At 42.4% G+C, this 13254-nt stretch overlaps 2 protein-coding genes across 4 annotated transcripts in view; one reads left to right on the plus strand and one right to left on the minus strand.

Moving 5' to 3' along the window:
- LOC126234395 (uncharacterized) overlaps positions 1-5757 on the minus strand; it is a 66097-nt gene extending 60340 nt beyond the window's left edge. Inside the window, exon 1 of the mRNA XM_049943083.1 lies at positions 5631-5757. The gene's annotated coding sequence lies outside the window, so the exon portion shown is untranslated. The remainder of the gene's footprint in view (positions 1-5630) is intronic.
- Positions 5758-5977: 220 nt separating this feature from the next.
- Positions 5978-13254, plus strand: part of LOC126236139 (targeting protein for Xklp2-like) — a 113592-nt gene continuing 106315 nt past the window's right edge. For 2 of the 3 annotated variants that reach the window (XM_049945222.1, XM_049945220.1), the window contains exons 1-2: positions 5978-6075; positions 6862-6955. In XM_049945222.1, coding sequence (XP_049801179.1) covers positions 6045-6075; positions 6862-6955 — 125 coding nt within the window. In that variant the 5' untranslated portion in view covers positions 5978-6044. The remainder of the gene's footprint in view (positions 6076-6861; positions 6956-13254) is intronic. The other variant, XM_049945221.1, reaches the window with a different exon arrangement.

Below are 13254 nucleotides of genomic sequence, written 5' to 3' on the forward strand. Positions count from 1 at the left end.
ATTCACTACAGACTGAGTTTAGGACATAAAAGCAAACTCCACCCGACACTATTATAGTCGCTACGGTTCCTGTAATATCCCTTACAGCCGCAGAGGGCAGGGGTCTGCATTGTCGGGAACCAGGTTTCTTGGAGGGCAATGCAGAAAGCAGGTGTAAAGCTTAACAGTTGCCATAGCACATCCAGGCAGTGGAAAAAAAACCGCCGCATTTCCACTGGAGGATGACAACATTGTTAGACTGGGAAGGCATGGGACATTCAATGAGGCAGTTTATGCCCCAAGGTCACCTGCTGCCACCGAATTTTTGCCTGAGCAGTGTATATCCATTGTGCCTGAGGATCCAGTGATATCCAGGTCCTCAGCAGATGCCAGAATCTCCACCCCATCATCATACACAGAGCTCATAGGTAGCAGTGGTGTGGGTGCCACCTCAAGTTTCTTGTTCTTAGTGGTATTCCTTTTCGGTTTCTCATGCTATTCCTTGAGTTTCCCTGGCTGGGAAGACTTCACTGAATCAGTCTCCGGGACTGAGGATGAGAGTGAAGCCCTACAACCAGCTGCTTTTGGGCATTTTAGCCACTGGAGGATGTCATCTTTTCTACTAGCAGATACCTGGGAAGGGAGTGACCCAAGAGACCCCTTCCTAGCGAGAGGAGCCGAAGAAAACTTGTGCTTCTCCGGCACAGAAGTGGGGACTGAAATCTACGATTTTTGTGTGTGTGTGTGTGTGTGTGTGTGTGTGTGTGTGGGGGGGGGGGGGAGTGTTGCTCCCGAAGTAGGTGGTGTTGCAGCAACCATGACGGAAGTGCCCCCCACCATCAAGGGGGCAGGTGTAGTCTCCCAGTTCTAAGAGGCGACAGGAATTTGAGGAACTGATGGGGGGCGAGAACTGTTCTCGTAGCGGCAGTGTATGAGAAGGTCATAGCCACAGAATGTAGGCACTTAAATTTCCTCTTAGCCTCAGTGTAGGTCAGTCAGTCCAGAATGTTTTATTCCACTATTTTCCTCTCTTTTTATAAAATCCTGCAGTTGATGAGCAAGGTGAATGATGCTGTCCGCAGTTGACACAGATGGGCGCATGGAGTATTGGGATGCGATGGATGTCCACAATATCAACAGGTGAGGCTGGAAGTACAGCGGGAAGACATATGCCCAACTTCCAGCACTTAAAGCACCGCATTAAGGGAGGGATATATGTCTTGACGTCACAGCAGTAGACAGTCACCTTGACCTTCTCGGGGAATGCATCACACTCGAAGGTCAAGATGAAGGCACTGGTGGCAACCTGGTTATCCCCCGGACTCCGATGGACGCACCAGACGAAATGAACACCTCGCCGTTTTAAATTGGCATGCAGCTCGTCGTCAGACTGTAAAAGTAGGTCCCTGTGGAATATAATACCCTGGACCATATTTAAGCTCGTATGAGGCTTGATGGTAACAGTAACATCCCCCGACTTGCTACAAGCGAGTAATGCCTGTGACTGGGCAGAGGATGCTGCTTTTATCAAAACTGACCCAGAGCGCATTTTGGAAAAACCCTCCACCTCCCCAAACTTGTACTCCAAATGCTCCACAAAAAACTCAGGCTTCATGGATATGAAAGATTCCCTATCAACTGTCGTACATATGAGGTACCAGGGCAAATAAGCTTCACTGCCATCCTTCGCCTGGAGTTCCTCCCATCATGTGGCCAGGGAGGGGAACGACTTGGGGTCATATTTCTTAGCGTTAAAGTTAGACTTTACTCACTTAGAGACTGCTGGCGGCAGACCACCAGCAAGAGATGACATATTATGCTTCATCGTGTGTCATCTGCCCTGATGCCACCCACTCCGATGAGGAGCCCTCCTCACGGGCGTCACCCAGCGGCAGCCATGGCCACCAGGCAGGATGGCCATTGTCGGGAGTCCCGATGCCCCAGAGTGACAGGCATCTACTCCTTGGCACATGTGGGGAGTTAACGGCGCAGGCAACAGCAGAGCGATTCCTGTGTTGTCAGGGACTACAACCAACAGGGTACATGGAGGCCCCACCAAAACTGACTGGCTACTGTGCTGGATACGAGGTTCAAAAAAGTCCATGGTCATCGTTGGTGCAGTAAGTGACATTGCATAGTGCATTGTGGAAAACACACCCAAGAAGGTGTCCTCATGAAAGAGATGGAGAATGGGCAGGACTGCAACATGACAACGAGAAAGTGGGCTCAAGATCTCAATGCACGATGGACACGGTGCACCATGTAAGGCGCCCTTCCCCAATTGGCTCGCTCTTCAGGAAAATTTTGAAAAATGGAGGTCAAACCCTATAGGGGACCATCACATAAAGGCCGAAACATGTGAGACTCCTTTCAGTCACCTCTTACGGCAGGCAGGAATACCTAGGGCCTATTCTTACCCCCGGACCCATAGCGGGAGCATGGAACGTTAAGATTCCTTGATCAGTTAAGTAAATCATGAGCACTGAAAAAGGAAAATGGATATGTTGACATCAGATATAGTGAAAATTAGTGAACTGAGGTGGGAGGAAGAAAATGACTTCTTGGCAAGTGAGTACAGAGATACAAATACAAAATCAATCAAGAGTGGTGTAAGAGTATGTCTATAGTAAAAAGAAACTGACAATACAGGTAAGTTACTGTGAGTAATGTACTAAACACATTATAACAGCCAATACAGATATGAAGCCAACACCCACCACAGCAGTACAAGTTTATATGCCAACCAGCTCCATGGATGGAGAGACTGAAAGAATGAAAAATGTGATAAAAGAAATTATTCCAACTGTAAAGGAAGGGGAAAATCTAATTGTGATAGGTGACTAATTCAGTTATAGGGAAAGGAGGAGGAAAAACAGTAGGGGAAAACAGACTGGGTGAAATATGTGAAAGACGAAGCTACCTGGTAGAATTTTGTACAAAGCATAATTTTATCATCACTAACACTTTGTTGAAGAATCATGACAGAAGATTGTGTATGTGGAATAGACCTTGTGGTACCAGAAGGTTTTCGATCGATTGTATCACAGTAAGGCAGATACTTCAAAACCATGTTTTAAACTGTAAGACATTCCCACAGGCAAGTGGAGACTGACCATAATTTATTGGCTATTATTTGCAAATTCAAACGGAAAGAATTGCCAAAATGTAGAAGTCATGGATATGGGGCCTGAATAAATATGAAAAACCATGTATATTACCTTGGATAATAAAGGAAGGAGACACTGAATTTAACTGACAAAAGGAAAAATATAAAAATTAGGAATATAAAAAAGCAGGTGAAAGAAAATACAGCTGTCTAAAAAATGAGTACAGAAATTAAGTGGGAATGGCTAGAGGACTAATGCAAGATTTTGGAATAACATAATTACAAAAAATTATGGAAACCTTTGGAGGAAAGAGAAGCAACTGTATGAAATCGAGAGTTCAGATGGCGCGATTAAGAGGAAGTGCAAGGAATGGAACTTTCTGCAGCAGTAAGGATAACGTTTGTAAGATATTCTACCTGGTGAGCACATGGGAAATGGTCGCTCAAGTACGTGTCAGAGAGAACGGACCACTCCGGACAGTGGGCAAGCTGGGCAGTGCAGAAGGAGAGGTCCAAATGGGAATAGGTGTGTATAGAGTCTGCAAGGATTGTGGGTGCTCCCGCGTTAAAGCAGATGAGGTTAAATTGATTGAGAAGGTTAGCCAAGAGGGCACCTCTGTGACATGTTCTGGGAAAGCCCCAAAGGGGAAGGTGCACATCAAATTAACTGAGTAGCAGAAAGGGGTGAGGGAGTTGCCCTAAAAATTCAATCATTGAAGATATTGGACTGAGATCTGGTATACACCCATCAAAGACCATATAGGATATTCACGCTAAATTTCATTAGATTAGGAGAGGGTCGAGTGGGGACACATTTTAATATTGGTCCCTTTGATGTGGAATGACCCAATATAAATATATCAGACAATGATGAGGTATTAGTAAATAAGAAAAAGTAGAAACAATATTTTTCTATTTGGGCAGCAAAATAAGTAACAATGGCCGATGTATGGAGGATTTAAAATTCTGGCTGGCAATAGCAAGAAAAGCAATTCTGTGTGTGTGTGTGTGTGTGTGTGTGTGTGTGTGTGTGTGTGAAGGAGAGAATGAGAATCTGTTTACAGAAAATATAAATTTAAGTGGTTGGATGTCTTTTCTGAAGGTATTTGCATGGAGTGCAGTCTTGTACAGAAGTGAAATGTTGTTAAGCAGTTCAATCAAGGAAACAATAGTAGTTTCTGAAATGATGTGCTAGAGAAAAATGCTGAGGACCATGTGGATAAGCCTATGTAGAGCATTGAGGTACAGGATAAAAATGGACTGGGGACAGAGGAGGGATGTAGGAAGGTGGAGGAAAAGGAAACTTATAACACAACTTGATTAAAAAGGAAGGATTGATGGATAGGACCCCATCTTGAGGCATCAACGAATTGTCATTTTGGTAATGGGAGGGAGGGACAGGAAGAGAGGGAGAGGGAACAGGGTGAGTGTGGTAGTCTTAGAGGGATACCAAGGCTTGGACATTAAGCGGAGATGAAAATGATGATAGAGCAGTATGGAAAGCTGCCACATCTAATCAGTCTTCAGATTGGAAACAAAATGTTCCACCTATCCTTTAAAATAATTTTATTTTTGCAACCAAGTATTGAAACTGACCGTTTGGTAGAAGGGTCAGCCCACATTAGATGTACAATATTAGGAACCATTTCCCCCCTAATCATTTCCTAATTAATTTTAATATTGCACAGATATGCTACTCTATATAGAAAGTAACTATAACATGATGAGAAAAATTTTGGCACAAGATGAAAAAAAAAATCATAGTTTTAAGAAACTTTTAGTGGAAGGCTGGAAATGTAAAGCAAACTCAGTTCTGACCAAATTTAAAAACGGTTTACATTAAACTAACTATAGTATAATGTATTTATTTAAATTACATGCATTACAATTTGTGCTCACACCTAAAATTTCAAGGATTTTAAATTCAGTTTTCGTGTTACGCTACGAAGTCCTACTACAAAACCGTGACGCTGTTTATTAAGCAAAAATATTTTACTGTAGACTATGGTGGGAACAAAGCGTGTCATTCAACTAAAAAAAAGTCGACAAGTCTTGGTGACAACTCAAAAGGGAGAGTTGGGGAACACTCAACTATAAATTATTTGTAGAAATAAATTTTCAATACTAGATAGACGCACACATTGTTTTCCGATACACACTGATGGGCCGCATATTTTCGTTACTGCCAATTGTAAGGCACAATTAAGCAAAATTTGTTTCAGATTGAAGTCTGTCCACTTCGTTTTCTATAAACACATCAGTATTTGTTCTAAGGGACATAATATGTATCGCACATTGCTATCCGTGTATCTCAGAGAAATTAACAATACTGCCGTAACATAAAAAAAACAACGCACACAGTTTCTGAATCGTAACACACTTCATGGAATGGTTTTGACAGTAGAATGCTAACGGAACAATGCATGAAATAATAGGAAATCGAATGCAGAGGCATTTTTCATGTCTCAATTGTATATGATGTGTATTAAAATAATGTACTATTCTGAATATAGCTTCATCGATGCAGTATATTAGTTATACTTACGCCCACTGCAACAATAAACGGCTAGACTGCTAATCAATTAACAATCAATTATTCTTATAAATTGTCACTACTCTATCCCAAATCGGTGTACATTCAAATGTAGAACCGCCAATAAGCCCAAAGACATATGTTCATTTTCTTTGTTTATCAGATATCTTTGCTGAAGTCTGGAGTTGCAATTGTGGTGTCTATAAAAAGCCGAAAAAGATTCTCAAAGGATTTATTTATGATTCTTGCTGACAGAATAAAAATTTATGGGTTGCACGTAATGATACACCCATTTCTTATTAAGTTAAAGTTCGCCAACTTCGCGAGGTGAGTGTATTGGTACCCCTTATCACACCAAAGACGAATACTTTCCGTAGTTGCACGATATTTGAAATTGTTATTCAGTTACCCAACTGAGCAATTATCATGAGTGACAGTGGCACGGATTGTGGTGAAGGTTTATTTGTTTTGGTTTATTTGTTTTTCTATATAACTTAGATTTACATTGACTGTTTGAAATGTATTGGTAAAATTAAAATGGGAGTACAGATTTCTGTTGTAAGATATTATAAGACTATTGCTGCGCATCATGTTTTCAGTGTTAGAAATTGATCTGCAATACCCATTTCAAAAAAAAAAAAAAAAAAAAAAAAAACAGCTGACTGTTCGTAGTTATTCCTATAGAATATTTCTCGAATGGACTGTTTTCAGTGTTAGAAATTGATCTGCAATACCCATTTCAAAAAAAAAAACAGCTGACTCTGTTCGTAGTTATTCCTATAGAATATTTCTCGAATGGAGGTTTTGTTCTGTAGTTTTAAAGTAGATTAATTTTAATGTGACCGTTAGTAAAATTGCCAAGAAGCTGCTACACGTAACGTGATATAATCTAAGAATGCTTGCTTTTATAAATAATTTGACACTTAGCCCATGCAGCCATCTCTCTCCTGTATTCTATGCAATATTAAAGTACCATAACTATTGATCAGTTGTCGATGGTGGTTTAGGAGCTTGACAGTTGTGTTTTTGCGTTCTAAGGAAACCTCCAACAGCATCACCAGCGGGGAAGTGTTAAGTTCCATGCAGTAGTGGTGGAAGTTGCGTTTTCTGCGACATTTTGATTTTATGTCAACTGCATGATGCACCAAAGCCACTGCCAAACCATGGACTGCTTAACAGTCAGTTTCGGTCCCTAAATATGATTCGTGAAATACGCTAATACATAATTGCGATACTATTTCAGGTGAAGAAGTGCTTTTGGATAACTCCAGTTCACCGAAAGCACTCTGTGATGAACTGAGTGCCATCGTCATTGATGATGGACAGTCACATAATGGGTAAGAGCCTGCTTCCTTATACTAAGTGCAAGCATATACTTTTTTTGCATATGAATGTCTCCATATTGTGCGTAATGGACACAGAATTGTAAAAGGTAAGAAAAGGTAGTGTGTAACTAGAGTTTGGTTTCTTAGCGCACTCTTGCAGGTGGAACTGTGACAGCTTTCTGAAACAACTGAAAGCATCACTGAGAGAACAGGACAGGTTTCCCAGAAACACTGTATGAGATAAGAAATAAATCTTAGAATGCCCATCATATATTTTCTAGTTAAATTCTGGTTTCATTACGCCATATGTCACTTGCTAACTAAAGGAAGCAATTGTGCAATTTTTAAGAAAATAGGCTTCATCTTTTACGGATGGAGGTCAAATCCCTGTGGCTCTGGTGTGAACTAAGTTTTTGGTATTATCAGTTAATTTTTATGATCAGTACCAGCAACACTGTTCGATGCTCGCGTAGTGTAAGCTACTTTTAAACTTTTCGGTGATAACAGGAGTGTTGTAACATGATAAATTTTCAGTTTCTCTCCCTTAAATAACACTCTCAAAATGTTAAAACCATTTGTTGATTATATTTTATTTTGTTTATTTATTTATTAATTTATTTATTTTTGAAAGGACCCTAAGTAGTGAAAAATGGTAACTAGTGTACTTTTAAATCTTTGAAGTTACTCAACGTAAGCCACAGATATAATCATTGAATTTCAACCTGGACACCCCTCCTCAGTTTAATACTTTATTACTATTACTTTATTACTAGATCTGTGTCATTTACCAACCCTGATTGGACAGACTGCATCAAGATTAATTACATATATACATTCAAAAAAATATTCACAAAATTAAGGCAGTTATACTTAATAGAAACAATATTTGTTTGTCCATTGACTTTGGTCCCTATTAAAGAATTCACCAATGGAGTACAATGGGCGTTCTTTCAGGTCCTGTGCTACTCTCCTTCTGAATGTTCCTAGCGGCAGGGATTGCACTTCTTGTGGCAGTGAGTTGAACATCTTTAGGGCAACCACTGGAAAGCTGTCTTGCATTCCCATCAGTCGACACCTGGGTATTTCGATGCTCCTCTTGTTACAGGTATTTTGATTGCGTATATCTTGCCTCATGCTGAAGACTCCTTGGTTTTCTTTCACACTGATGAGACATAAAAACACATACTGGCTGAAGACTAATAATTCCTAACTGGTTGAATATAGGCCTGCAGTGCTCCTGTCTTTTACTTGATATGATTATTCTGAGGGCTTTTTTCTGTAGAATTAGCACATCCTTACAACCTGCAGAATGTCCCCATAACAGTAGCCCATAATTGATGTGGCTATGGAATAGGGCATAATATGCTGTTATGAGATATTGGTCACTCAATACACCTTTTAACCTCCTCAGAAGGTATATTACACGGGAGAGCTTGGAGCACACGTACACTGTGTGTTCGTTCATTGTTAGTTACCTGTCTATCATGAAGCCCAACAGTTTGACAGCCTCCATATTATCATGGCATCTGATGTTGTTAAGGGTGCATATCAGATGTTGTTTTTTCTTCATTCATTTTATTTTTGATGAACCATTCTTTAATGTTTTGGAAGAGTTCATCTGTTTCTTGGAGTGATTCTGCAGCAGTTCTTCCTTTGGCAAAAAGGGTGGTGTCATCAGCAAACTGTAACATATTGTTGTTATAACCCAGATCATTGACATAAATAAGGAACAGGAGAGGCCCTATGATGGACCCTTGGGGTACTCCATGTTCCAGCTTTTGTTCTTGTGATGTTGCTCAATGAATTGATACCACTTGTCTCCGGTTTTCCAGATAAGCGGGGGTGCCGATCGGTCTTCCCTTCTACGACTGTACCAGGTGTTAATTCAGTCCCGTCTAGATTATGGAAGCCTGGCTTACGGTTCGGCATCACCTTCCGCATTGTAGTTGCTTGATCCCATCCTTCACAGCGGGGCCCGACTTGCCACTGGAGCTTTCCAGACAAGCCCTGTCAACATCATACTTGTGGAGGCAGGTATCCCCCCATTGCGGTCCCGGCGCCAATGGTTACTGGCCGCTTATGCTACACACGTTTGTAGCTTGCCCGGGCATCCCAATTATCGTCTCCTGTTCCCTCAGTCAGGCGTCCATCTTCCGGAACGGCGGCCCTGGTCAGGGTGTACAATCGCGGTTTGCGTCAGAGCTCTTGTCTTTGGGCTTGAGGTTTTTCCTCTCCTACCTCTTTCCCAGGCCCCTCAGCGTATACCCCTGTGGTGTGTGCCCTGCCCATGCCTTCGGCTCGATTTGGCACAGGGCCCCGAAGGACTCAGTCCCTCCTGAGGCCCTCCGCTGCCACTTTCTTTCAATCCTTGCCGTGTTTGAAGGCTCTGACATAGTCTATACTGACGGTTCGATGGTTGCTGGTCGCGTCTTTTATGCTCTAACTCTAGGAATCATTATGAACATCACTCATTGCCGGCTTGCTGTAGTGTTTTCACTGCCGAGCTGGTCGCCATCTCTGCGCCCTTGAGTATATCCGCTCCTGCTCAGGTGAGTCCTTCGTTATCTGTAGTGACTCCCTGAGAGGTTTACGAGCTATTGACCAGTGTTTCCCTCACTCTCATTTGGTGATGGCTATCAAAGAATCCCTCCATACTCTCTCCCATTGCAGCCGCTCTGTGGTCTTTGTGTGGACCCTGGGTCATATCGGCATCCTGGGAAATGAATGTGTTGACAGACCGCTACGGTCGCAGGTTCGAATCCTGCCTCGGGCATGGATGTGTGTGATGTCCTTAGGTTAGTTAGGTTTAAGTAGTTCTAAGCTCTAGGGGACTGATGACCTCAGATGTTAAGTCCCATAGTGCTCAGAGCCATTTGAACCATTTGAATGTGTTGACATACTGGCCCAACAGGCTGTCGGAGCATGCGCCTTGAAGATTGGCCTTCGGAAAGTGACCTCAGGTCAGTTTTGCGGCAGAAAGTACTTCTCACCTGGGGTGAAGAATGGCGCACCCTTCCTTCAACCAACAAACTTTGGGCCATCGAGGACGCTACCGGTGCATGGTGCTCCTCCTTGCGGGTCTCTCGCTTTTAACTCTGCTCAGGCAGACGTTTGCGCTTCCTGGTAAGTTTCCTGCACTTTTCTCGGGTGACGTTGAGATGGCAGATTTAGTTTTGAGTTTTATTTGTGCAGGGGGTTTTTATTGCTCGATCGAAGTGTTTGTCCTTTTTTTTGTGTTGAGTCTGTCCTTTGGGCTACGATTTTAGACTGGGGTTTTTAGTGCGTTTCTTGGTGGTTGGCTTTTCCTTTTTTGTTTCTATGGTCAGCCAACCAGTCACATTCAATGTGGTTTTAATTCTTTTTTTCTGGCCTCTGTCTGTGTCGTATCTTGTCAGCTCCATTGTTTGTTCTTATTCTTTGTGGGTGTTCAAAGTTCGTGGAAAACAGGACCGATGGTCGTAGTAGTCTGGTCCCTTCAATCCCACAAACAAACCAACCAACCAATCCTTCATCTCCTTGGCCAGCTCCCAACCCCCTATTTACTAGTTTGGGACTTCAGCGCCCACCACCTGCATTGGGGATCTCCGCATCCTTGTCAGAGAGGCTCCCTATTGATTGAACTCTTCCACCAAGTGGATCTTGTTTGCCTCAACACTGGGAACCTGACATTTTTGTCTACCTCCATGTCAACCTACTCTCATCTGAATCTTTCGGTCAGTACTGTTCGGCTAGCTCTTGCTGATACACATTCAAGTGAGCATTTTCCTTGGGTCCTTTGATTACAGCCACAACTGCCATCTACGCGTCCAAGACGCTGGAAGTTTTCTCAAGCTGATTGGACACTTTTCTCTTCTCTAACAACATTTTATGACCGTCAATTCCCTAGCATCGAGGATCAAGTCACTCATGATGCGGAAGTTATTTTTACAGCCGCGGAACATTCAGTACACCGTTCCTCCCCTTTGCCCTGGTGCTCCCCAGTTCCTTGGTGGAAAGAGGCATGCCATAACGCAGTACATGAGCGGAGACATGCTCTTCACGTTTTCCACCATTATCCTCGTATGTGGCCAACTGTATCCACTACAAGCAGTTACATGCGCGATGCTGTCGCATCATATGAGGTAGCAAGAAGGCAATCTGGCATTTCTTCACCAGCTCCTTTGATCCTTTCACCCTGTTAACAGTTGTTCAGAGTTGAATCCGACAGATATCCGGCACACGCAGCTTTTCCCCGATCTCTGGCTAACTGTTGCGCAGGATACCTTAATGGACCCAGTTGCATTCTCTAACTCATTGGATTGGCACTTTGCTGCGGTTTCAAGCTCTTCTAATTACCGTATTTACTCGAATCTAAGCCGCACCTGAAAAATGACTCTTAATAAAGGAAAAAAAATTTCCCGAATCTAAGCCGCACCTGAAATTTGAGACTCGAAATTCAAGGGGAGAGAAAAGTTTTAGGCCGCACCTCCAAATCGAAACAAAGTTGGTCCATTGTAATATGAGACACAATTTAGGTCGAATGAATGACGATACAGCTACAGTAGTTTGGTTCAAGTCGTAAGCTTAGCAGTTAAGCTTTACCAGGTAGCCACTGCTATGCGTCAGGTGCTCCGTCCGTATTTATACGAGTACCCTTCCTTTTTCACGTGCTTCGTCTGCTTTGAATCTATTGCTTATTTTGCTTTGATCTAATAAGTGCCGTTTTCTTTGTTATAGGTGTTTACGTTACTCTAAGCAGAAAATGCATTACTGTACTGTGTCATGCATTGTTTGTCGCATTCTGATAGTGGGTGTTTACGGCCTGTCGCCGCTCACGGCATGGCTTGCTTTTGTGTGCGCTACCGCCGCTTACAATTAAAAAAGAGAGAGAGGAATCGTCTCATTAGTGAAACAATGGCAAGAGACTGCTATTTATTGTTACTTACACTGCTGCTTTCTTTGATAATGATCAACAAGGACCAAATAATAGACTGCGTATGATAGAACATGTTCTGAACGAGAGTTAGGCGAAAATGTTTCTCCGTTTGAACATCTTTGCGGCTGCTTCTTTAGTACATCAAATTCTGCACAGAAATTAGTCATCTTATAATTAAAAATCTAGTCAGTTGCCGTGCTTCATTTCTGACTGTATCACTATTAGGCGTAAGTATAATACTAATATAAACATGACACGATACGTATATTCTTCCACGTTTGCTGTTGCCTCACTCTAGTTTCGTAGTTTATTAGGCAAACAGGATTTAAATGAGATAGCAGCAAACACGAAAGAATATATGGCAAAATGTTGATATTCGTATTATTCTCAAGGTGAAGAGAATACTGCATGTGATTCACATTTCATTGGGTTCCTATTAGCAACCATCTCTTCTCACAGGTAGGATAAAATTCAGAAAGTAGAGTAGGCCATATTGACAAACATCCCAAACAGCCTTGCTAGTCGGATTTTCGTAGTACATTGAAATTCTGCTGCATTTGAAGATGAACAATACGGAATTTGTATTTACTTCGTTGGATAATGTATAAAAATGCAGCAGTCGAGACTCGGGGCGGAGAAAAAAAGCTTGTCTTCCACAATTTTTTTTTTACTGACGCAGAGGTTTTGACACCAGTATTTATTTTGTGCCTACAAAGCGTGCCTGTGTCACTACATATATTCAACGGCAGAAGTTAGTTGTGGCGGCACCTACCAACATTTTTCAGAACTTCCGCTTGCTTTGCACTCGATTCTAAGCCGCAGGCGGCTTTTTGGATTACAAAAACCGGAAAAAAAATTGCGGCCTAGATTCGAGTAAATACGTTACCCACCAGCCTTTCTCCTGAAAAACGCGTAGCAAAAGAGTGACCTCATGCTTTTTCCTCTCAAAATCGTGAAAGCCTTAATGCCATTTTTTTCTATGCGGGAACTCAGACATGCACCCTCCTCCTCCTCCTCTCGCTCTTCTGCTCCGGGACCGAATGGTATCCACGTCCAAATGTTGCTGCATCTATTATACCCTAGACTGTGGTACCTCCTTCGCCCTTATAATCGACTTGGGTCCGACAGTACCTTTCCCAGATGATGGTAGGAAGCTATCGGCATTCCTGTTCCGATACCTGGAAAGGACAAACATTTCCCCTCCAGCTAGTGCACAATCTCTCTCTCTCTCAGGTAGTGTTTGTAAGCAAATGCTAAATTGCAATTTAGGCTGGTGGCTGGAGTCCCATAACCTTTTAACAAGTGCCCAATGTGGTTTCTGAAAGTATCATTGTGCAGTTGACCATCCTGTTGCTCTTTCCACTTATATCATGAACAAGTTTCTCAGGAAATGTCA

This window comes from Schistocerca nitens, chromosome 2, assembly GCF_023898315.1.
Source record: "Schistocerca nitens isolate TAMUIC-IGC-003100 chromosome 2, iqSchNite1.1, whole genome shotgun sequence".
In the NCBI taxonomy this organism is placed as follows: domain Eukaryota; kingdom Metazoa; phylum Arthropoda; class Insecta; order Orthoptera; family Acrididae; genus Schistocerca; species Schistocerca nitens.